Source organism: Lycium barbarum, chromosome 12, assembly GCF_019175385.1.
Source record: "Lycium barbarum isolate Lr01 chromosome 12, ASM1917538v2, whole genome shotgun sequence".
NCBI lineage: Eukaryota > Viridiplantae > Streptophyta > Magnoliopsida > Solanales > Solanaceae > Lycium > Lycium barbarum.
Genome location: NC_083348.1, coordinates 61296411 through 61323733, shown reverse-complemented (window position 1 = coordinate 61323733; position 27323 = coordinate 61296411). Strand labels below are relative to the sequence as shown.

General features: G+C 35.1%; 1 protein-coding gene and 2 pseudogenes across 1 annotated transcript; 2 read left to right on the top strand and 1 right to left on the bottom strand.

Moving 5' to 3' along the window:
* Positions 1-37: 37 nt before the first annotated feature.
* LOC132623243 (uncharacterized) lies at positions 38-7059 on the bottom strand (annotated as a pseudogene).
* A 14010-nt stretch (positions 7060-21069) lies between these two features.
* Positions 21070-27105, top strand: LOC132621189 (uncharacterized protein At2g23090-like). Its single transcript, XM_060335356.1, has 3 exons — positions 21070-21228; positions 21709-21749; positions 26730-27105. The coding sequence occupies exons 1-3, from the start codon at positions 21156-21158 to the stop codon at positions 26847-26849; spliced, it is 234 nt and encodes a 77-aa protein (XP_060191339.1). The 5' UTR covers positions 21070-21155; the 3' UTR covers positions 26850-27105.
* LOC132621188 (uncharacterized) lies at positions 21756-26789 on the top strand (annotated as a pseudogene).
* Positions 27106-27323: the final 218 nt, after the last annotated feature.

The following is a 27323-nucleotide window of genomic DNA, read 5'->3' as shown; positions in this document are numbered from 1 at the left end:
TTGTGTAAAACGGTGAGGTCTGAATGGCCCGAGAAAAAATTCAGTAATCATCGTAACCTTCATAAAATTATAATTTCTCTTCTTAACCAAAGTATATAAAACTAAATAAGAAGGATGATGTTTCTCCCAAAAAAGATTGGCACTATAACTATTTGCTGATCAACAAGACTTTCCAAGGGATGAAATGCAAACCCAAATTATACCACCATGCCTTATCACGCTTCTCAATAGTGAACACCAGGTACAGGTAAGTTCTTTTCCTCTAATATTACCCTCCTTGTCATATAGTGAAGCTCAAAATATTGATTTAGTGTCTCAGGCCATTTGATTATTGAACTCCATTGGAGAATCTCCTTCAAACACCTCGTTAATGGCTGCATCAGTCTTTGATTTCCCATTTAAAGAGGATGTCCCTCCGTATTCTTTGTGAAGTTGTGAGGCTTAAAAGTTCTTTGAGTCAACATGCAATATTCAGGAGCTTACTCATTTCCAATAGAAGAGCTTCAGACATTGAAGGGGTCACAACTTGTGCCAATTCTGGTGTGGTTGCTTTCCCAGCTGCTTCAACATATACATGCATCCAGCGGCAGTAAAAAGACCAAGTGCAGCTGTTGCTATAATGGTTGAATTTTCAATATTCCGGTACCAACCCCTCTACAAAATTTTCAAAATTATTAGTAAAAGTATCAAATATTCACCAAATCACCGGAAACATAAATTAGAAGTCTCATGATAATGTTTGGCATTTTGCATATATAGTCAACAAAATCAGATGCAAGAATTAATTCAAAACAGTGAAATATTTTCTTCCCCTGTTCCTAGTCTATATGTATTATTGCACCTTATTCCTGTCCTCGTGGAAAACATGTCTACATAAAACATATATTGTAGTTTATACGGGGTACTAACTTCTCTGACTTTCTTTTAGAATGGATTCATGCACCAATAATGTTTTGAATGTAGAAAACAGAAGGTGTTGTTGATGATTCAAATACACAACTGTGAGCACAAAAAGATAAATGAGGCTGAGAGAAAAACTAATGCATATTCATCGTGCTCTAGCATATATCATGAGAGACCCCTAATTTCTAAGCAACCTGCATTTAGGCATTCACCATCCAGATGCTACCTTCTTTTAACGGGTTTTAGAGGGCACAAGATGCCACTATAAAATGTGGATATGTTTTTTTTTTTTTTTAATGTGATAACAGATTAAATGGTGTCTTGTACAGACCTGCACAAGAAAGAATAACAGAATAGTATTTGAAGGAGCGAGAGATAAACTCATTATTCCACTGCGAAGTTCGTTAGGTACGTACCTGCATATCGTAGGAAGAAAAGAAACTTGAGCAAAAGAAACACTCCAGCTTAATATATTCCCCACATTGACAACTAAGAAAGCATGATTTGTTTAAATAAATAAATATATAGTACACTTTTGTAGTTACATGGTTCTCAATCTGGCGAGCGAAGGCAAAACCAAGTCCCATGCAAGCATGAAAGATGCAGAATAGCACCACAAGAACTTGTCTTTCCTGCAATCACATGGCAAAATAAGGTTGACCAGAAAGCTTGTTATCAAAAACTAAATCAAGAAATTACATGATTCAAGTACCTGATAGTCATATGCTATGACGGACATGACTAAGCCCATAACAGCAAAAGCATACACCAAGCAGTCTTCTGTTCGAAGTGATAAAGGTCGAAGAACCACAGAAACGCAGTGCTTCCTAGCATCTTAGCATCGAGAAAGCACGGATATATTAAACCTAACAGAACCTCTCTGCCATCTGCCTATAATCAGAAAAAACTTTTAGAAGAAGTACCAGTTCTTTCAGACAAGGAACAAAATAGTGATATTGAAGTCAGAACGGAAAGAAAATCTGATTTCAGGATTCCTCATGATGTTGGTAATGTTCCAAAGTTTGAGACAAAGTGATATTGGCCAGAAAAGACATTATTTATATATGGGAAAATGCATAAAGTTCCCCTTAAACTTGTCCACTAAACTTAATTCAGAACTTTAACTCTACAGACGTTTGTTTAAACCAACCCCCCCCCCCCCCAAAGACCATTCTAATCTGAAGTGAAATTAATACCTTCTTCCCAAAACAATCCCAGATTAATGTTATACACGCGCTGACACGTGTATAACACTATTTCTTTAATCGTTTTATTTTTATTTATTTATTTATTATTTCTTTTTAGTTTTGCCCTTCTTCTTTCCCAATTTTCTTTCCTTTCCTACATTCATGGCAGCTCTCTTTCATGGCCAATTTTTTTTTCTAGTTATCAAATTCACAACACACACACACCCCGCCCATAATTCAAGGAGCTTTTCAACACGGTAGTTTATTGATGAGATAGACATTTATATAGAGAAAAGAAAGGTCGCTGGAATTTGATTTTCTGGTGAAGATGGTACGGTTTCAATCTCTACTTTCGAATCTTAGATTTCGACTTATAAAAGGTAAGATCTAAGGGAAGTGTTTTAATCAGTGATTTAGAAAGGAAACTTTTACATGGTCAACTTCATCGGAAAAAATGGCACCAGCGAACAAATTTTCCGGCCAATCAAACCCACATCTAATGTCTAAGAAACAAATTAGATCTTTCTCTTTATTATGTGTAATATTAAACCTAGTAATCAAATTTATAAGGAAAAAAAAAAGAGAGAATGGCGTGGAGCAGGGGAAAAGAATTTCCGCCGGAGATGGCAATGTCGGAAAAATCTGGAAACACGAAAGAGAAAAGGGAGAAAAAGAATAAGGGAAAAGAGAAAAAGGAAAGAGAAGAAGAAACCAAATATGTAATTAAAATATTAAGAAAAACATGACTAAGTATAACAAATTATATATCATCCAATTAGAGGATGACATTTGGACTGCTTTCTAGTGTTATTTTTCCTCTCCAGGCCCTTCCCAAAAGTTGATTGCTAAGGGGTATCAATTTCACTTTGGATTAGAATAGGGGTAAATCAATGCCGTAAAGTTAAAGTAAGTTTAGTGGATAATTTTTTTTTTTTTGGGAGGGTGGGGGTGGGGGTGGGGGTGGGGGAGATTTATGCATTTTCCCTTTATATATCTTAAAGTTACAGGAAAATGGCTTATCCACATGATATGTTAAGCGAAGACTTGATATATACTAGACGCCCATATTTATCCATCCGGAAAATGAGGACCCAACACATTAAAAGAATAAAATGGGCTCATTTAGGAAAAATGGGTCAAAATTGCCAGCCCTACCGTCTAGTCATACACAAGAAGTCAACAAAGCCAATTCACCCTTGGCACAAAGCATGAATCTCATCAATCTATTCAACAAAGGTTTCCATTAGTAATAAGAAGAATGCTCTGCCCTTGACACACTTCATTCTGACTTACAATTCAAATCTGATCAACTATTGTGTTGTTTCACAAAATAAATTTCAGCTACTACCTTCAACAACTAATATTAAAGTTTAAGGTTACAGAAGTAAGTCACACTTGTGTTCTCCATGTGTATAATCCAGAAACTCTATAATATCCATCTGAACAAGGATAGAGGGAGTAGCACTTATCTTATAAAAAGAATAAAGGGAGTAGTGTTGTGCATAGTTTCTTGAAATATTTCACTAGCACATCAATCCAAAAGAAGAAAAATAGAGTTACATATTTAGGTAGATTAGAGAAACGAGTGTTCCTCTTTAGAAAAACATTTCTATGAGATAAAACAAAAATGTCAACCGGAAAATTGTTAAAGTTTGTTTCATCTATCCAAAGGCAGTGAAATTCATACCACAATGGTTGAAGCCCAAAGGATCCAAAAAATAGCAATGGAGAAGTGGACAGAAGCTTGCGCCCATGATAAAAGCCATATCCTTTTATCTGTCAGGATCAGGAATAAACAATCCCTCGTTATTTAGACTTATATTGTGTTTTAAGAAAAATTACTAACCAATCTGAATTCCAGAACTACCAAGTTGCATTCATCATCCATATGATTTATCTCATACAGATGCATATTCAATCTGTCAGGCCATACTATATTATGATCATCCAAAATAGTTTCTAGTTTCTCAAAGCGGAAAATTCAGAATTCTGCACAGTTCATTCTAAATAACATAAAAAACGAAAGGTTATATAGGACCTTGATAATTTACTCAATGGACATACTTATCTCACTTTGAATTTTGAGCAATGTGAACCCATTGAGTTCAATATGGAATGCATGAACACAGCAGGAAAAGTCCATAATTTTGTTGCTGTGTGACCACCATTAGTTACTCAGCCCACATTATTATGTGTGCATGCACAACAGGAAAAAAGTCTTGAAGAGTTAAAGTAAGATAAGAACAAGAGCAGAAAATCCGCACCCTTGAATATATGTGTTTGAAATTTAGTCTGATAATCCTTAAAAATAGTTGATTTTGGATCTTCCTTCCAGCCTTGGCTAACGTGAACCAGAGCAATAATAGCCATTACCAAAACTGCACCGGAAGGAGAAAGCAAACTTCTCTTTCCATTACCACCAATTAACCAGTTCCCAAGCACTTGGCTTCCAATGAAAAATGCAGATTCAGCAAAAGTCATTAACCAAAACATGTCATTCACCAAATCTTGCCTCTGTCCAAGCTGCAAATAATGATCCATATCTTAGTTAACTATATGAGACTATTCCACTGAAATAATTCCAAAGTCAGAGAAAATCTGAACACCTGTGTCTAAAGTCTACATGAACTGGGAAATGTTCAGCTGAAAGCACGTAAGCTGCTGCTGATGACAAAGAAACCTATTCTGAAAAGAATATAGTTATATGGCTCCAACATCATTTTATTTGTCCTTTACTCCATCCATTTATACCAGATAAAATGGACAAAAAACTCGAACTAGCAGGTTCCAAACAATTGTACTTCCCTCATGCAGAGCAAATGAACCCCCCCCCCCCCCCCCCCCACCAACACACACACACAAAAAAAAAAAGGTTCTAAAGACAAACCTTATCATGCTCAACAACCATCCATGTTTCGAAGTTGAAGAAGAAGATCGTAGAAGCAAGAGAGAGACAGATGCTAGCAAGCCAAACACTTGGATCTCCAGTTACCCACTGCATGGGATGATGTGCTAAATGGTAATTACCTCGCAACTTAATAGCAACAACCAATTTAATTATAGTAAAGACGGCGCAGCACCATATAATTGAAAACACATACTGGCTAAAGAAAGAGCTTCAAATTCATGCTCTATGGCACAGTTCAGAAGAACAGTGATTAATCGTAAAAACAACCTTACTTTATATCGTAAAAATCTGTCATTGTAGATTATTTGGTTAATGGAAGATATTTCATCTGAAATCTTGAGAAGAACTTAAATGTCCCTTTTGACATATTGGCTAGGCAAATAGCAAGTTCAGTCCCCCCCCCCCCCCCCCCCCCCCCTCTCTACGAATCAGGGGCATAGAAAGTCAACTTAGAAAACATAAGTAGAGTCTTACATCAAATCAGAGAGCACACCTAGAAAGGTGCCAACAAAGAGAGCAGCTGCATATTCAAGACACAGAGAAACAATCATCTGCTCCCTGCTAATATCATTGTATAACATACCATACTCTCCAAATACTCCCCATAATCCTTCCATCACTGTGAAATAGTTTGATTTGTATCATAGCTGTAACATATATATGACTAAACTGCATTGAGGACACAATACTTATTTGACTTACACTAATGCAGTAATCATTCAGAATTACAGTGTACAGCGTACACAGTGCCTTAATCAACTTCAAAACACATTCTTTTACACTAAATTATATAGCTTGTAACTGATATGTGTTTATAAGCTGGTTGTAACTCGACAAACTCTAAGCTTGCAGCAAGAGCGGGTCTAGTACTGCTTCATTGGGTCCGGCCAAACCCACTATAGTTAAATAATTTCAAAAATATATAAACATAATGAGTTTTTATTTTTATTTTTTATTTTTTATTTTTTATTTTGGGTAATTGGCACTTTTAGGCCCTCAAATATTGATAAATTCTGATTTTGGTCCTTATGATATCTACTTAAGCCCTTTAACCTTCAATTAATTGATATGTGCGCATTTGATCCTTCTGACTGTAAATCTTCACAAATTTAACGAATTATTAAGTGTTAAACCGTTCAATTATCAATGTATCATGATAAATTCTTTCTCAAAGAAAAAATTATATTGTTACTCCGTATGTGAGGGTAATATAGTACAAAAAATAGTCTACCTATCACATATTTCCTATATATAATATAAAGTGATCAAAAACACGTAAATTAAATATGTTTAGCCAAATATTACAAGGACCAACACCAGAATTGATCAATAGCTGAAGGACAAGAAGTGCAATTTTCCTACTAATTTTGAGTAGGCAGCAATCCATGCAGTGGCATTTTGCAGCCATGGATTAATATTCCTTGATCAGCCTCTTGGCTTGTAATTTATCAGCCATGAATTCGGGCATGAAATCTTCAAAAACTTTTGAAATAAAATTTATATATTTGGAAACTATGCAAAATATTCACAATGATTGACAATTCAAAATAGTTAAAAGGTATAAAATTACGGTTACGGTAAAAAAAACATGTTTAACTCTCGAAATCAGAAAGGTGCCACATAAATTGGGAAGAAGGGAGTAATTCCAATTCTAGAAAGCATACCCGAAGAAAGAGAATATAGGAAAAGGAAACTTGTTTGGGAAGTAATGAAGGAAGAAGGAAGGGCATGATCAAATACTGAAGAAATTCTGGTATTGTTGGAGTTGATTGGCAAAGAAAAGATTGAGAAGCAGCATGATAGGAATATGAATAAATAGAAGACTGGATTTGGCTCCCAAATATTGCTCTTAATTACTACCCCCATATGCTGGTGGAGAAAAGGATTGGGAGTGATCAATTGATTCAATGTATTAGGCCTACTCCCTCCAACTGTTTGTTTTGTCAGTCTGATGGAAGTTGAAATTGTTCCGGTTGACTAGGAGCTCACTGGCTTGCCAGTCTAAATTTCCCCTATTTTGTGCTCGCCTTCAACTACTTTTTTCTTGTGACATGAGTTTAATTTTAGCGTCACAAGCAGATCTTTGAGAATTTATGTCTCGTTAGGTATAAATTTGATTTTAAAGTAAAAAAATTAAAGACAACCCCATTTAAAGGACAAACCGTGCAATTTGTTTGTCTAAATTGGGTTAACTTCACAAATGGGTATGGTTTTGTTTTTTTTGCCCGCCTAACAAAATTTTTAGTCTAAAGTAAATAAAACATTCTTAAACTTGACATGAATTGCAACTTCAGTCTCCAAACTATTGCTGCATTTCAAGACACCCCTAAGCTTGGCTAACTGAGTTTTAATACACCCCTGAGTAGACATGTCACGGCAAGTGGAATGCACTTGTCGTCCACTTGACATTTTCATCCATAAATTGTTTTTTTTTTAAATGTAAAATTGATTTTTTTTTCTTTTATGAAAAATCTAAAACAATGGAATATTTATTTTAAATATGGAAAATTTGATTAAAAAAATGAAAAACTAGAGTTTTAATTAAAATATCTGTAAAAAAAATTTTGCTTTTTTATTAAAAAAAAAATGGATTTTTTATTTAAAAAATGAAAACTTGATTTTTTTTTTAAAAGTGTCCTAAAAAATCCAGATTTTCATGATTCTTTTAAGACACTTCTTTAAAAAAGAACTGGTAAACAGTGGATTAAAACTAGAGTTTTATACAAATATGGAAAAACTGTTTTTTTTTTAAATGTGGAAAACCCATTTTTCTTAAAAAAATAATCCCGGAATATTAGATTAACTTTTAAATCTAGAAAAAAATTATCAGTTTTCCACTTTATTCTTAAAAAAATCAGTATCCCAGATTATAAAAAAGTCCAGGTTTTTAATCAAAAATTCAATTTTCCAGATTCTTTTTTATAATAATGGGTTTATTTAGCTTTCCAGATTTTAAAAAAGCCCAGTTTTTTAATTAAAAAATCAATTTTTCAGATTTTTTTTTTTAAATAATGGGTTTCGCGCATTTTAAAAAAAATAAGTTTTCAAGATTTAAAAAATTCCAGATTTTTTAACAAAAAATCCCATCCAGAATTATTTTTAAAAAATGGGTGTTCCACATTTCAATTTTTTTTTTCTGATTTTAAAAAAATATACTTTTTAAGGAATTTTCCAAAATTGATTTTTTTTTAATTTAAAAAAAAAAAACTGATGTGGCGCCTCTCACGCCCCTGTTGGTGTGTGACTACACTTGTTGTGCCATGTATTAAAATCCAGCTAGCCAAGCTTAGGGGTATCTTGAAATGTAGCAATAGTTTGGGGACTGAAGTTGCAATTCGTGTCAAGTTTAGGGGGGTTTTAGTTACTTCAGCCTAGATCAAACATAAATTGTGGACATAAATTAATTTTACTTATTCCCTCCGTCCCAAAAAGATTGTCCTCTTTTGACTTGGCACAAAGTTTAAGAAATAAAGGAAGACTTTTGAAATGTGTGGTCCAAAACAAGCCTTAGATATTTGTGTGGCTATAAATCATCTCATAAAGTTAAATTGTTTCTAAATATAGAAAGGAGATAATCTTTTTGGGACAGACTAAAAAGGGAAGGAGGACAATCTTTTTGGGACAGAGGGAGTACTAAACAGAAGTTCTGGATATTTCAAGATAATAAACTTGCTCAATTGATCACTATTTTAGATATTTCAATACAGTGAACCTATCTAAACTTCAATTACGAAACTTTATCCGAAATGAATTAAATCTTCACCAAATAGCTTCAAATGTTAATCACAACCTTTTAAAAATCGCAACAATAGAATTTTAAATTTGCTCACTTTAATTCACCCAACAATGATTAAATGTGTAGTGACAAACATGAATGTCACTTTCAATTAGTTTCTGAGCATCAAGAAATGAAAATCATAATCACAAATTAAAAAATTATAATTTTTTCCTAAGTATTTCAAATTATATACAAGATATACCAAACAGATAAGATCTAAAAATATGAGCTCATTTTAGTTATAAGTTTGGACCAAGTGATATAGCGTGTAAAAATATCATTAAATATTAGGGCAACTTACAGAAATGACTATAATTAAGTACTCATTAACCAACAGTAGCTACTTGTTTAATAATTACCATTCATAGCTTTTTTTGTAGCAGAATTTGCGTATATCCGACTGTATTTTAATACAATTTCGCTTGTATCAATCGCGTGTATCCGATTGTATTTGAATACACTGTTTAGCTATATACATATGTATATAAATGATACACACAACACATAAAATCATTTAAATACATACATATATATATATATATATATATATATATATATATATATATATATATATATATATATATATATATATAAATGAAACAAACAACACATAAAATCAGTCAAAAATATGTATTCAGCCATATACATATGTATATAAATGCACATCATATATATTAAGCCATTACAGTACATTGCCAAAACAATGATTCAAAATACAACTACATATAACTCATTCAAAGCAAATATACATTCATATAGATATATATTTTTGATGTATTTGATCGTATCAGAATTTGATAGTAATGTAATGACCCAACAGGTCATTATAGTGGTTTTGACCCATGTATCCTTGTTGACCCTTACCCAGAGTCCCGTTAGTACGATCTATGACTTAGTGAAGTCATTGGTTTGGTTCCCGAAAGGTTTGAGTGTGATTTGAGTTATTGGTGAAGGAACTAGTTAAGTTAAGGAGTTAGAGTTGACCACGGTTAATGCCAGGTTAGGATGACCCCGTGTCAATGCTTTGGAAGTTCCAACAAGTAAATATGATGATTTTGAACTTGTCCACAGGTTTTGGTGAGGTTCCGAAGAGTTCCAGATGGGTTTGGGTTTTGTCGTACTCGTATTCGATGTTTTCGCCATAGGTCTTTGGATAGAAAGGGATCCACATTGATCAAAATACATTTGTTTTGTGTGAGATTTGAACCATTAGATCCGTATCGAAACTACAAAGCTATAGCAAAAAGAATCATCGCGTTTTGCCTCTGTATGAGAGAGTTACGACCATTTTTGTACGGATTGTTCCAGCAGGTCCGCTATAGCGGGACCGCCGCAGCGGCCATGGTGACCACTGCAGTGACCAACGGGGGAAGAACACCCTATTTTTATAGTCCAACTCCGAACCATTACCCATAAGACCCCAAAGTCAGTTTTCAAGAGAGAAAGAGGCTAACTTCATTCCATTCATTGGTGAAAGCATCTTGGAGGGTAAGTCCCCACCTTTATTTGTTCTTTTTCCCTTTGTTGTTCCATGATTAGTTTAAGGTTCATCAATGGTGGGTGAAAATCTTAGAACCCAAGAATTAGTAAACCCTTAAATAATTGATGGTTTATTAATTTTGTTGTTGATTAATCATCTAAGAGTATAGATTATCAATTTCTAGGAAGGGAATTTTATTTCTTATGGTTGAAATTGCATGTTGAGACTTAGGGTTCTAATAAAAATGGGAACTTTGTCCTAAAATCTGTTTGACAGGGATAAAATTGATTAGAAACCCATGAATTGAAGGTTAATGATTGTAGAGATAGAAGTTATGATAAATTCACCATTAAAGGATGGTTCCATCCATTGAAAAGAGTAGAAGTAAGTGGGTCTTCTTCCCCGAATTGTTGTTCTTGTTTAAATACATGGTTTGTTGCTTACTTAGCATCATATTGTTAGACTTTGATCGATTTGAGGCGCTTCAGAAACAGAAGGCTCGTGTGGAGTAGTTTGTGGCTCCTGTTCTACAATCGAGGTAGGTTACGGCTTACTTTAGTTAGACTTTGATTAGCGAAACGTATGTATTGCGTAGAATTGACGGGAGAAAGCGTGATTAGGTCTTCGTACATGGTGTTTTAGTTGGATATTATCTAGGTTGGTATGACTTCTGATTTTGTGGGCTCGTCGCCATTACTTTGTGTACTGAAATATGAGGTGTAGTTGTATTTATACTGTGGTGATTCGGCGTGGATTTCTATTAGGTTGATTGTTGTTGATGATGGCTTGTTGCCCTGTTATTGTGATTAGACTTGTTGCCTGAATTGTTGTGTTGTAATACGTGTTGCACCCAATTTTCTCTTATTGTGACACATATCATTGGAGACAGGAAGGACAATGAGTTTATACCTGAGTCGTGATATATATACTTAAGATAGTGCTCAGATGAAAACCTGATGTATGATTTACTGTTGATGATGATATATAGAAAAAATTGAGCACCTTGGTGATACAAGACTTAGTTGGGAGGCGTACGTGTTATGTTGGGAAGTAAAGGGGGACATAGACCCTTATGTTGGTTGAGATGGTTGGTATGATCCATTTCATGGTTGAGCTGATTTATCTAAGTCTTGATATGACTTGTGGCTTTGTGACTTGTACCTTCATTGTTATTTTGTTGCATTGTTTTACCCTGTTTACACTCATTTATGCATTCATACACTCATACATGATGGAAATGGTTCAGAAACGATTCATGAAAGACTTGTGGCATGACGCCTCGTGTTTGACATTGATATTGCTAATTGTTCATAGTCCATACATACTAATGAACTGGAATACGTTGAGACATACATTGCGATGTGAAATTAGTGAAGAAGTTAATATAATCTTCTTGTTGAACTTGTGATACTATTTGATTTATGGTACTTGATAATCGCTCATTAAAAGTAATGTGACAATATATAGATATATGTATATGAAAAGGCGCATTTGATAGGGGGTGACGATGTGGTCTAGTTGTGAGCTCATTGTCCGAGGTTCGTTCCGGAACGAGAGGTATATATATGTGAAAAGGCACATTTGATCGAGGGTGAGGATGTGGCCTTGAATGTGGCTCGAGTTCGAGGAGTGAATCCGGAACGAGTGGTACATGGACACCATGGGTACCGTGCAGGTCATGACTATCGGGCAATGACACCAGTTAGCATGTATGTATAGTTCGAGTGATTGGCCAGTGCATTGCATTGCACATTATCATATTTTGCATTGCACATCATTACATTTTATTCTGCATTATTATATGCTCGTTTGGTTTTGATTTTGATATGGATGTTGAATGCCTATTTTGATATCACTATGACCATTGACTAAGTTAAATTGTGTATTAGTGACTCTACCTAGGGACGGAACTTGGACTTGTGATTATCAGGTGAGATTATTGAGACTTGACAGAGATTATTGCGACTTGATAGAGTTGTGGGTTAGAAGCTTCATCTTAGGTTGTGACTCTGTTATGGGATATTCTGTGACTTGGATTTGAGTATTAAGTGCCTATCTATTTATCTTGTTGATTTTATGCTTATATAAGTGAACTAATCTTAGTCGGCCTATGATGCTTACCGGTACATAGTGTTTGTACTGATACTACCTTGCTGCACCCTTTTTGAGTGCAGATTGTGTTCCATAGATTTCATCCAGACTACATTTCTAGCTTGAAGCAAGTTTGCTCGATCAGATTCGATAATGAGCTTCTACCCATGCCATGCCACTTGAAGATCTCTCTTTCTAAATGTGTACTTTAAATTCCAGACATTATTTATTATTATATTTGACATATATTTCATTCTTTAGACATTATTAGTTAGAGTGCTTGTACGATGACTTACAGATTTTGGGGGTGTAATTAGGGCTGGGCATAAAACAACGAAAACCGAATTACCGAACTGAACCGAGGGTTTCGGTATTTCGGTATTCGGTGTTTCGGTTTTCGGTTCGATTTTCGGTAATAAAATTTAAAAAGTTCGATATTCTATTTCGGTATTCGGTATTCGGTAATTATAAGTTCGGTAATTCGGGTATTTCCCGAATACCGAAATAGTTATTAAATAGAGGGCCATTAAATTAATAGTCCAGCCCATCTGCGATCAGCCCATCAGCCCATGTCCTTAGCTTATACATTTCTTTGATAGTGAAAGTTCTCATGCTCTCCTTATATTATTAACCGTTAGCGTAGATCATGTTAATTGCATTTTGAGCACTGATTGTTGAGAAAAACGACAACCTGTTATTCTGATCTTTTACATTTTATAATTGTTGCAGATGATTTATCAGAAACTGTAGTTCCAACAGGCCAAGGCAACAAGTGAAAAAGCATGAGTGAGTTTCGCATTTCAATTTCCTTTTTTTCTTATTTAATGTATAAATATTAAGCTTTAGAGGCACTAAAACATTGAGGAGGCTGCTAATTATGTGTTAGTGATACAACTTCATAATTTAAGGACATGGAATTTTTACTCATAACAAATCTTGAAAGGTGAATCCCCAAATCAACTGTCACTATTAATCACATACATTCATTCAAAATGCACAAATCTGGGTATCCAAATTTACAGCTAAAAAAATTAAGAAACCCCAAATCTGTGCTTGTTATCTAACCATTGATGTAATACAGTGAACTCGACTTAATATGGTATTATCGAATACCGTACCGAACCGAAGTTTGATTTACCGATTACCGAACCGAAGTTTGAAAGTTCAGTATTTGGTATCTACTTTCAATTACCGATTACCGAATTACCGAACCCGAACTTTAAAAATACCGAACCGAATACCGAACGCCCACCCCTAGGTGTAATAGTTAGACTTCCGCACTTATGTTATCTATTAACTACGACTTGTTTTATTTATTTATTCATTCATATTGACTGTTAATAAATGATTAAAGAAGTTGAAATTGGCTAATTATTAATGGGTTAACGGGTAAGAGTTCGTCTACAAGTGATAATAAGGTAGGTGCCCGCAGGATCGGTAATTAAGGTCCTGATAACTAATGAATTATATCAAATTAAATACACAAGGTCGCCGTCGGATGTCGCAAGGTTGAACGTATTCGACTATATTTGAATGTATTTATACTAAAAAAATTTACAAAATACATTGTATTTAAAAAGGAAGAATACATTCAAATCCTTTTAAAAATACATTGTATTCGGGTGTATTTGATTATTTAAATACACAGTTTCTCCTTCTAAATACAATCGAATACAAAAAAATACATTGTATTTAAATTAAAAAAATAAAGAAATACAGTCAAATCCGGTCAAATCTCCATTGATGTGATAAGCGATCTTCTTCTCCGCCTTTGTTGCTTTGGGAGCCATTGATGTGATTGTGATTGTGATGCAACAACACAACTAACTAACACACTATCTGAATCTATACAAAACCCTAACTAAAAGTGAAAGAGATTGATTTATAAACAAAATGAGGGCCAGGACTGACTGCTTTAGACATCAGCCAAGGCGAACAGCGGCGACGCTTTAACCTCTGAATATCTTAGGGTTTACTGAAAAAAAGGGGAGAAATAATGAAAAACCCTAAACCTTATTTGCTTTTCTATGTAGACGGATTGATTGCAACTTCGTGATTTCAGATCTGGATCTGACGGTGGGTGGCGACGGTGTTTAACGGTGATTCACGGTGAAGAGGTTAGTCGTTTGGTAGTGGGCGGTGATGGGTCTGGTTCGATGGTGGTGATTTGCGGAGACAGTGGAGGGTGGTGATGGGTGGAGATGAGAGAAGGGAAGAGAGAGAGAGAGAGAGAGAGAGAGAGAGAGAGAGAGAGAGAGAGAGAGAGAGAGAGAGAGACGGTTGTTTGTTTGGGCTCCAGTAGAGCTCCGCTAGAAAAAATGACCGACGACGGCCGAGAGAGAAGAGAGAGGGAAAAAGGAGAGAGAGTTGAGGGAGGAAAGAGAGGGGGTTGAGGGAAAAAATTGATACAGTGGAATAATCTATCTATTTGGTATAGGTATGATGGATAGATTGAAAATTCATTGAAGTTATGAAAAGTAATTAAATTAAAAGGTAGTTATTATCCATAAATAAATCTTAGAGTTAGCTATGACAGGTAAATTTTCCTAAATATTATACTCCTCTATTCACTTATACTTGCCCATAACGAACTTTGTAGTCCAATTAAAAATAAATAAAAATGAAATGCATATTTTATCATAATATTCATATTAACTGGTGTATAATATCACTAGACTTGAGAAATGATTTGGAGAACTAGTAGTTAATATTAAAGGTAAAATAAGAAAAAGTTTATCCTTCTCCTAATATGTCAAAAGTGGATCTAAAATGTCCCTCGTTTTTAGGCTGATGATTCTCTCTACGTGAGAGTTATCTCCTCCTTAGTGGGGTTTGAACTTTTAAAATTTAACTACTCAGATATTAAGATGACTACCACTACCTACATTTTCTACCCACGTACAGCCATGCATATTCATCTCAAAACCACTGTAACTACCACTTTAATCCTCATTTATTATTGAAACCTGGAAAGTTTATGTTTTTACTCATCAACTTCACTTTAAATACTCTCTATTTCAATTGTCAGAAGAGAAAATTGAGCTCCTTTTATAAGCGAAGTACAACAACAAAAAATCCTTTCCGATGAATGAAGAAATTACAGATCGTCTTCAAAAACTTATCCTAACGAAAGAGGAGAACATGCGATAGAGATTGAATCAGATGACATCAAAACAAGTCTGCAGGATTGTGAGGTCATTCTTCTTGGCAATGTAATTTCCGATAAGGAGGTGAGCTTTCAGGGAGTGAAGAATACTATGCCATTGGTTTGGGAAAATCCTGCCGGACTAAAAATTTAAAAAGTTGAAAAGAATTTCTTCCAATTTATATTTAAGAACAAAAAAGGCATGAACAAGGTTCTGTTTGGAGTGCCATGGTTATTTGACAGATACTTGCTGAATCATATAAAGAGCGACTCCCCTGCCTTTAATATATGTGAACTGTGGGTTTAAGTTTGGAGCATTCCACTGCATTGGATGTCGGAGGAGCTCGGTGGAAAGATTGGACATGCTCTAGATAGAATGACAGACATTTTCATTCCGGAAAACGGAACCAGCAAAGGAAGACACTTAAGACTTAAAGTGATGATGAATATAAAATATAAACAAGCCACTGCCAAGGGAAAAACTTATCAAATTGGGTGAATTAAGGTATGAAACAAAATTGGTGGAATTAAGGTATGAAAGTTATCGTTTGTTTGTTTTTATTGTGGAATGCTAGGGCACAAGGAAAAAAAATTATTTCTCGAGAAAGGAAGATGTGTGCTTCGGAAGAGTTAAAAGTGATCAGTTTGGTACATGGATAAGAGCAGAAAATCATGCGAGTTTTCGTCGAACCTACAAGACGTTATGGTAGGAATGGAGAATTCGAAGGTGCTGCTCAGAGAAATATCAATGTTATTACAAGGAATAGAGGTGAAAATCGCAGATGAACAATCCAAAATTCTCTTGAAGGTACGGGCTCCTCCGAAACTCAACCTAGACCTAGGATTGTAACGACCCGCTAGGTCGTTATGGGCATTTTGACCATTTTATCCCTACCCGTACCCTTCCGAGACTAGGAATGAGCTTAATGAAAGCTCAAAGAGTTAGAAGTCTAAAAATTTAGGCCTTAATTTATCCTTGTGTGTATGTTGTGCATTGTTTGAAAACTTATTTCATTTCCGTTGGGGGCTGACGTAGTAAATTTGACCTCTGTTAGGAATTCCGAGGCCACAAGTGAGTGTGTAGCATGTTTTTACATTGATGTGCACGTCTGGTTTGTGTCTGTAGGGCTTCGGATTGATGTTGGGATTTTGAGTGAAAATCTGGTGAAAAACCAGAGCTCACTGGTCGCATGTGACCGCTGTAGGGGGTGTAATACCGCTGCAGCGAGCCCGTTATAGCGGGGCAATGGTCGCCGCCGCGGGGAGTCGGGAAGTTAATGAGGCTCGCCAAAGCGGGAGAGGCTCCGCTATAGCGAGACCACTGCAGCGGTCGGCGGAAGGCATAAACTGATTTTATATCGTGGAATTTTGAGCCATTCGCCACTTTACACCAAAAACTGTTCCCTAGAAAGTAAGAGGTGAAATTCCTAGAGACTTTGTGGGTTCTCTTTTGAAGGTAAGTCTCAACCCTTTTCATTGTTCATTCCTTATTCATCTTAAGTTCTTACATTAATTGAAGGTCCTCTAATGGTGGAGAAAAAGGGTAGAACCCTAGAAGTTGTAAACTCTTACATAATTGATGGGTGGTTGATTTAATTGTTGTTTATTCATCTAGAAGTGTAGATCATCTAGGATGAGAACTTGATTATTAATGGTGGAAATTGCGTATTGAGACTTAGGGTTCACATAAAAATGGAAGTTTTAGCCTAGAATCTGTTTGAAAGGGGTTGATTGATTAGAAACCCACGAATTGGGGATAGTATGATCATTAGGACTAAGATTATGACGAAATTGCAATAAGTGATAGTTCACCCATTTGAAAAGGGTAGAAGTAGCTGGGTTTTCTTCTCCAATTGTTGTTCTTGTTTGAGTAGATGATTCATTACTCACTTAACATTACATTGCCAGACTTTGAACGTTCCGAAGCATTACGGAAGGGAAAACCTGTTGCGGAGTAGCTTGCATTGTTCCAATTCTGCATCCGAGGTAGGTTATAGTTTACTTGAGTTAGACTTTGGTTAGTTGATTGTATGTGTAGTAAAGTTGATAGGAGAAAGTATGATTTGGTTGGTATGCATTCTGATTATGTGGGCTTGTTGCCATTTCTTCATATACCAAAACTTGAGATGGAATTGTTGTGTTTTGAGAAGGAAGGAATCAAAATATACTCTTCTTGTTGATTGAGATGGTTGCATATTCTTGCTGTTGTTGAATTGAATTATCTGAGTCGTGTTATGACTTGTGGCATGGTGCCTCGTAATTCTTAACATTGAACTTATTGACTGATCATATTCCATATTGACCGTTGAACTGGAAATACGTTGGAATTCATATTGTGATTATATATATATATATATATATATAAAGGCACATTTGACAGGGGTTGAGGATGTGGCCTAGTTATGGGCTCGTGATCAGGGGTCAGTTCCGGAGCAAGTGGTACATGTACACCATGGGTCCCCTGTAGGTCATGACTATTGAGCGAAAATTGCCAGTAGCATGTGTATACAGTTGAGATACTATCATTGTTGCATTGCATCGAACTCATATTATTCCTGTTGATGGTTGCGGTTGGACTTATCTTATTCCTGTGTTGGCTAATTTCTGTTGATGACATTATTTGGTTGTGTGTTGTTGTGCCTATCTGCCCATCTTGTTAATTTTATGGTATGCATGATACTAATCTTAGTCGGCCCATGATATCTACCTGTACATAGTGTTTGTATTGATACTACCTTGTTGTACTTTTTATTTGAGTGCAGATTGTGTGCCAGAGACTTCGTCCAGACCTCATATTTAGCTTGAGGCTAGTTACTGATCAGATCCGAGGGTGAGCTCCTATCCATGCCATGACGCCTGAAGATCTTTCTTATTTTGGATGTCTATTTCATTTCAAACATTTATGATTATTTCAGATAGTTGTCCATTGTTTAGACAGTTATGCTTGAAAGTCCTTGTACGATGACTTTCGGATTTTGGAGTTGTAATAAATAGGATTTCTGCAGTTTATTTATTTGTGGCAAGATTAAACAGATTTATGATTTAATTCTGGTTATTGATTTATGATTATTTTTATGATTAAGTAATTGGCTAAAGGGATGATTCGCCCACTAGGAGAATTAGTGTGGGTGCCACTAAACCTGTTAACCAGTTCGGTTTAACCGGTTAAAACCGGTAACCGGACCGGTTAAACCGGAACCGGAACCGGAACTGGTAGAACCGGTTAACCGGTTCCGGTTAACCATTTAAAAATTACCGGTCCGATTCCAATATTTTTTAAACCGGAACCGGTTAAACCGGTGAAATTAAAAAAAAAAGTATATATATATATATATACTTATATACATATATATAGTATATAAGTATATATAGTACTTATAGTTATACATATTTATAAGTATATATAGTATATATATACTTATATACATATATATATAATATATATGTATACGAAAAACACTATTCTGTATTGCTGACTTGCTGTTAGCCTGTTAGTCAGTAAATATTTAAACTTTAATTATAAACTTGTATAACATATGTAAATATACCTGCAATATACTAATATATATATATATATATATATATAATACAAAAAAAAAAGGTTTTAACCACTTTGAACCGGACCGGTTCCGGTTTGGAATTTCAAACCGGTAAATCGGAACCGGTTTTTAACCGGAAACCGGCCGGTTCCCTAACCGGTTACCGGTCCGGTTCCGGTCACGATTAATTAGGCCGTGACATGGATAGAAGGAGTTAATGAAGCGGGATATCAATCTTCACAAGGGGAAAAGAATTTGCTACGCTTTCAAAACTTACCGACATTTTGAAAAATAAAATACATGGCCAAAAAAAGAAGCTTGCAGAGGTCATTTTACATAATGCTTTAAAAGATCTAATTGATGGTGAAGGAGAAGGGCCATCTGATATAAGTAAAAATGATCCAGTAGATCCTTTGATGGTTGAGTATGCTATTGCAAGCATAAAACAATGGGAAGGAATGGACGAAATAATATTTCCTGATACTAGCAGATGAAGAGAAGCTAAAGAACTATTCATATTGTCAAAACTTGGGGGATTACATCGACAGAGCTAATCTTGAAATTGACAAAAGAGAGGCTGATACGTGCAAAACACTATGAATTAACTACACGAGAAGAATAAATAGGTATATATTTCTGATCTTGGGAAAGGGGAGACTGTTCCATTTCAATATATGATGGAATTGGACCTAGAATCTGGGAAAAATAATAACACTCACTTTCACTCATCTACTGAAAACATGAAGGTAGATCGAAAAAAAATGAAGTAGAAACGTATGGCTAGGCGAGTGGTAATTTCTGATGGCGATAAGGCTAAGGAAATGGGTGCAACAAAGGAGGAGAAATGAGAGGCCAAAGGAATATCCTTCGAAATACGCTCAGATCTGTGAATGTGCTAGCTGTACATCAAGATGAAGATTTGGGCGGTAGCGGTGGCGGCAACGGCGTCGCTGTTTTCTTCCTCAAGCAAATCGAGAATACACGGCTTGTTCACGGCTATGACTGCCGCCTTAGTTGCGGCGGTGCAGCAGAGAGAGAGGGGCAAGAGACGGCTGATAGAGAGGCGAGAGGGGTGAGTGACGGTAGAGAGATACAGGGGATGGTGGAGAGAGAAAATGAAGGTGAGAAATCATCTCTATGTGATAACGTTTACAGAAAATGGAGGTGAGAGATGGTTTTTTTTTTTTTTTTTTACTGTATTTTAACTTAATAGTTAATAATTGTTATTAAGATATAACTTTTAGCTATGGAAAGTAATTAATTCAAACTATTGTTACTAAGAGCCTCTTTGGATGAGCTTAAAAAAAGCAGTTTATAAGCTGGAAACAGCTTATAAGCTAAAAAGAAAAAAAAAAGGTTGGGTAGGCCAACTTATTTTTTTGGACTTATAAGCTGTTTCCAGCTTATAAACTGCTTTAGATAAGCTAAGCCAAACGGACCCAATTAATTTTTTGAACTTATTTTAAGCACAAAATGACTTTAAGCTGACCAGCCAAACATTCAAAAAAGCTGAAAATAGCTTATAAGCAACTTATAAGCCAATCCAAACGAGCTCTAAATATAATTACTACTAATATTTAGCTAAGCCATATAGATTTTCCTTAAAAATTTATCCCAAAACAAGTGTCTTCTTGGAAATTTAAGATAAAATTGGTAAGTGTTTTCAACTATACCCTTAACATTAAAAAAATAGTCCTCTTAAATATTGCTTAATTCTAAAAAAACATCTAATAAATAAGGCTAGTCCGGTAAACTTCACATATATTTATTAATTTCTTAATAAACATATTTTTTGATAAGATAACACTTATTTTAGGACGAAACAAGTAATAAAATATATATATTATTCTTATTAATTCTATTTAGGCGTGAAAAGAGCTAAAAATCGGTGTTAAAATTAAATTAAGAATACTTGATTTGGTGGCACAAATTTTTGTTGTCCCAAAACTTGTCCTCGTAAGAAACGAAAACAAAAAAACAAAATAGTCCTCGTAAGACGCGAACCCCCCCACTCCGAGTCTTTGTAGTATATAATTCCCTTTCTATCCTCCTCAGCTGCCATTCCCCGCCAAACAAAAGAGGGCAGCTCTAGGGTTTTCTCTCTTTCATTCAGGCAGGCAAATAATGGGTGGTGGCAACGGTCAGAAAGCCAAGATGGCTCGCGAAAGGAATGCCGAGAAACTCAAGGGTGGCAAAGGTCTCTATATTCTCTCTCTCTCTCTCTCTCTCCCTCGATACCAATTGTAATCTCTAAATCCAGATCTTTGTTACTGCATCCCTCCCAATTCATGTGGCACCTTTCGGTTTTCATTTTCTTTGACCATGATTTTTAATTGTATACTTTTTACCAAATATGTAAATTTTATGTCAAAGATTCCATGTCCGAATACACGGTCAAAATCAAAATATTTGACTCTCGAAATCGGAACCGAGCCACATAAATTTTGGAATATTACTGATTGAACTATTGGTAAATTAAGTCTTCTTTTAGCCTTGAATTACTCCGATTTGATTGCGGTTTCGGGAGAAAACGTAGCTGGTAGGGCATTTAGTGTTTTTCTATTGTTTTAGACGCAAAACCTTTTTTTTTTTCAAATCGTTTTCTAGACGCGAAACCTTTTACATTAATAAATTAGCTCTCTTTTATATTAACTTTTAAATTGTCCCATATATGCAGGAAGTCAGCTCGATACGAACAAAAAGGCCATGAATATCCAGGTAACGCGTTCAATTTCACTTTTAATACACAATTTTTGACGTAAAAATGTGTAATTGGGATGTTGAAGGGACTTCTTCTGTTACTCAGGTTAATAGTAGTCTCTTGATACAGTTTATGAGGAATTTGACTGAATACAAAATTTAATGTGTTAATGGGACTGATATGTCTTGTTGCGTGGAAAGGCAATATTACAGTATGGTTGCAAATATCACGTAATAATTGAAAATATAAGTAATTCAATGAATTTGTGTTCATGGAATTTGCGAGAGTTGTATGTAATTCGAATTGTATCAACCATTTGTAGAGTGTCATGTAAATTGGATGAGAGGAGCAGTAAAGTAAATAGTAGGTAATATCCATATTGTTAGACTGAATGACCAACACACTCTCTTCCCGCTCGATTTGGATGATAATGAAGTTGCAAATATCTTTAGTTTTGAAAAAAAATTCCATTTGTTTAGGCTATTGACAATAGTAATAGGATAAAATTTTGCCCCCGAGGGGGTAGCTTAGTGGAACAACCGCGGATATCAAGATTCATATCCAGCAGAGGTGACATTAAGTGAGTTCTTCCCGTCTACAGTCTAAGGTGAATTCTTTCTTTCTTTTTTTTTTTTTTTTGCCTAAGCCTTAGTGGATGACACATTATCTGATACTCATGCAGTTACGCTAATAACACATACCTGGAGAATTATTCTTGTATGAGTGGTTGATTATTGTCTGTAACATGCATGAATGATTGATTATCTTTCAATTTTGTGCGTCAAACTTCTACAAGGCCCAAATTCAAACCTCAATGCTCCCTATTTTCATTTAGTATTTCTTCCCAGTTCTCTTCACTCTTTCCTTTTGCTCCTTTATGTGGGATATGAGGGAACTCTTCAATTTGTAATTAATATTTCTTTTAAAGTACGTTCTCAAAAAAGGTTCCTTTTAACGTAAAATGAACTGTAACTTATGTCTGCATTGCGGGGATTATTTTGGAAATAAAAGGAGAGAGTTAGTTACCTTGTGTTTTTCCAATAATTTTTATATGTTCGTTTTCCCCCTTGAATTGTCCTTTTGAACACTATATGTATGGTTGCAACTTGGACTTCTTCTTTTCCCCTTTGTTGGAACTTAGTCTAGGATCTAATTTTAAGACCCCATTTTGTTGCTGCAGTTACTTCTGAAGTTTAGAGTTAGAGTTTTAGATTTCCTTGAAGGAAAAAGGTTCATCAACTGCTCTGTTGAAAGAGTTGAATTGTGTTGAATTATCTAAAAAATGAAAAACTGAAATTCTGCTTGTACCTATTGAGAGATACTAGTGTCCGAAAGTTTGAATCAGAAAATTTTTGGAACTAAAAATTAGTTAGGGCCAAATAAGATTGCCAATTGAAAACCAGTGTTAACTAGGAAAAGTTACTAAGTAATGGAGATACAATCGTTGTTAAGGAATTTATGTAACTACTTAAGAGAGAATAGATACATAAAAAAGGGTAACAAAAGTCTAGGTGAGTTCTCTTGTTACTCAATGTTATAGTTTATGAGGAATTTGATTGGATACATAATTTAATATGTTATGTTGACCGATATATCTTAGTGCTTGTGAAAGAGAATATTACAATAATGGTTGCAAATTTAAGCTTAATTTAAAAAGTATTACGTGAAAATTTAAATAGTTTAATGAATTTGAATTCATGAAATTTGCGAATTGTATCAAACATTTCTAGAGTGTGGTACCCAAAACAAAACGCTTCTAGAGTGTCATATAAATATGATAAAAGGAGTACTAAAGTTAATGACTAATATACATATTGTTGGACAAAATTGCTAACACTTCCCCTTGCCACTCGAGCTGGAATTAATGAAGAAGTTTCACATATATCCAGTTTTGAAAATGTTTCCATCATTGTTGCTATAGAATTATTCTCCTCGAGGAGGTGGCTTAGCAGTTGAAGAGTTGTAATAACTACTTGGATATCAAGATTCATTGACCAATAGAGGTGACATTTGGTGAATTCTTTACCTCTACACAAAAGGGGGTGAATCCTTCTCATTAGCCTAGCCTTGGCAGGCAGGGTTATGCAGTACCTATGCTAGTTGCATGTACCCCGTGGATTAGTCGAGCTGCGCGCTAGATGGGTCCAGATATTACTGCAATACAAAGGAATAAAAAATAAGATAGAAGTCTCATAAAATAGGGTAACTAGAAATTCTCATAGCTCATGTGTCCTCGAAGGTGACTTCAACGATGGCGGCTGTTGCTTACAATTATTATGACGGCACAGAATTTCCTGCGACGTTTCATCTCCTACAGCAACAACCACCGCAGTCCTACATTGACCCTGCTCCACCGCCGGTGCAAATTCTGGCGGCTGTTCCTGGTGTTTATTCATTACCTCAGTATCAACAAGTGACTTCACCACTGGCGGCAGCTGCTTACAATTATCATGATGGTACATGCTTTCCGGCGCCGTTTCATCTCCAACAACAACTGTCGTCCTGCATTGGGCCTGCTCCACCAACGGTGCAACTTCCGGCAGCTTTTGCTGGCATTTATTCTTTACCTCAGTATCAACAGGTGCATCAGTTATTTCAAGGAGTTGCACAAACTATCACACTGGAAGCAATTGAGAATGTGAAAGCTGCACTTGGAAGCAGTGAGAGTGAGCAAAAAGCTGACACCAAAAAGAAAGTTGTGCCTTGAAAGGCCGCAGGACAGACTTGGGAAGACCCTACTTTTGCAGACTGGCTAGAGAATGATTATCGTCTATTCTGTGGTAACCTTGGGAATGAGGTGAATGATGATATTCTCTCAAAAGCATTTTCAAGGTTTCCATCATTTAACAAGGCCAGGGTTGTGAGAAACAAGCAGCCTGGTAAGACCAGGGGATTTGGATTTGTGAGTTTTTCCAACCCTGCAGATCTTGTCGTAGCACTTAAAGAAATGAATGGGAAATAGGTAGGAAACCGGCCAATTCAACTGCAGAAGAGTAGGTGGGAAGACAGGATTGACCGTGAAGCTCTGGAAAACCAAAAGCTTGCGTCTCCCAAGAAACCAAAGTTAGCAAAAAAGAGTATCTTGCACAATTGAGCGCCAAATGACATGAGTATGGCTTAATGGTAATAGGAGTATGGCTTAATGGAGGAAAGGAGAAAGAAGTTAGCAGTCGTTGTCGTTGATTACAGACGAACCAGCTCAAGCTATCCAATTTGATATTCATAGAATTATGTTAGTTGCTTATGGAAATTTTTTATTTTGAGTGAGATTGAGACGTGACAAGTCTTGAGTCAAAAATTAGAATTGGGTTTACCCTGTGCACACTCGAAGGGTAGCGGCGGCGGGTTTCCATCTCATAAAAAAAAAAAAAAAATAGAACAGGGATGCATATATAGGGCCTGTTTGGAAAGCCACCCAAGTAATTGGAATTGGATGTAATTACACAATTTGGCCTGTTTGTTTGACCAAGTAGTTACATGGTTATGTGGGAATTGGGTGTAATTGAGAGGGTGTAATTACACTCTCCAATTCTCAAGGGGGTTGAGAATTGGGTGTAATTACACCCTGTAATTACATGGATACTTTTTAGTTTGTTTCTTTTTTGTTTATTTTAATTATTTTTATTTTTAATTTATTTTTTATTTCTATTATTTTAATTTCTTTTTAATTTTTATTTTTTTAAAATGTATTTATTTTTCATTTTCGGTCTTTTCATTCCCAACCTTTACTTCTTGTGGTTTCATGTAATTGCTCGTATTTTTTATTTTATTCATTTAGCATAACCGTGTTATTATTCTAATTTTTGAAACTACACCTCTTAATATTGGAAAGAATAAGTCATTAACAAACTTGACTTATAACGACTGACATTAAAGTAGAAGTTCGTTGTGAATGATGTTATAGACTTATATTTTTCCTTTCTTTTGAATTATTTACTTAATTTACGTTGGTTTTACTTAAGTTACGTTGGTACTTACTTATGTAATGTTGGAATTTGACATAAGAGTATTATTTGGTTTTGAATTTTGAATTTAGGTTATATTTTCAATTTTAAGTTGCTTTCACATTGTATGCTGTTTATTTTTCACTTACATTTCACTTACATTTGATGGATTTTTGTGTCAAACATTTAAATAATGTTATGACATTATATTTAATTGACTTGTTCTCACAGAGAAAGTCTTCTTTTAAGGTTTATAATTAATTAAAATTAAATATTATTAATTTGAAAACTATATATCAATTATTTTTTACAATATTAGTTAAAAATATATGATTATTAATTAATATATTTTCAAGAAACAATGTGTTATTAAATAACTAATTTAATATCATTTATAAAGGCAATTATTTTTTAAATATTAATTTTAAATTTTTTATAATTAAATTTTATTTTTAAATTAAACTAACTGTGTAATTACACTTGTGCAATCAAACAATACACTTGTAATTACACCGTAATTACGTTATGACAAACAAACAGGTCGTCGTAATTACACTACTGTATAATTACTAGGCTGTGTAAATACTACCCTAGTAATTACATCAATTCCAATTACCATGTGGCTTTCCAAACAGGCTATAGTGAATTCTGTATCCTGTTAGTAGTATTGTTTTTTCCTATTAAACCTTTCGTGTTTGGTTTACTTTTAATCATATGTGTTTGAAGTATTTCTCTTTGTAAATCACTAAATTGCGAACATATTGTTGGGGATTGAGGACTTGAGGATTGACTGATTGCTAATTACATACATTTTTTTTGTCTGTCCAATAGTATACAAGAGATTTTAACAATCTAATCCCTGCTTAGCATTTTGATATGAGCTCATTGATAACGTGTGTTCCACAGTGTGAGCCTTTTTACAAATATAGGCTAAATATACCTGATTTTAGGAGAGAACAAACATTAGCCAGCTCCTTCCCTATATATATAGCATATTGCGTAAAAAATTGTTTTGATTCTCAGTTAACTTTTCTGTTTTGTGGATGATGGCAGTGCAAGGTGTGTATGCAGACATTCATGTGCACAACATCGGAGGTGAAGTGTAAGGAACATGCTGAAGCAAAACACCCAAAATCTGATCTCTTTGCTTGTTTTCCGCATCTCAAAAAGTGAAGATCTTTAGGCGTCAAACATCTTTGCAGAAAAAAAAAAGTTGGTATGATCTACCCGTCACCAGCCCAATCAAGGGCGAAGGGCTTGTAGTATTTGTGTGCTTGTTTGTGAGACTTGCAAGTTGTGTTGGTGGTTGGTCTTAATTGTGAAGCTTCTTTTTAATGAGACAATTTCTTATGTGACATGAAACATGCAAATGCTGAAATTAAAACCTATATGTGAACCAAAACAAGAGACGAGAAACCATTTGAGAACATCTAAATTCCAGCTATTATGTACTACTGTAGTAATTAATCACCCAAGTCTATCAGACTGATCTGATTTGATACACAAAAAATCAACGTGCACCTTATAAGTCCACTGACTTCAGAGAAGCAGAGAATTCAAGATAGTGCTGGAGGGAGAAGGCTAAGTTTACAGAACGGAAGACAAAACTGGTGTGCTGTTGACGAGCTGTTAGTAGCAGTGGGAATA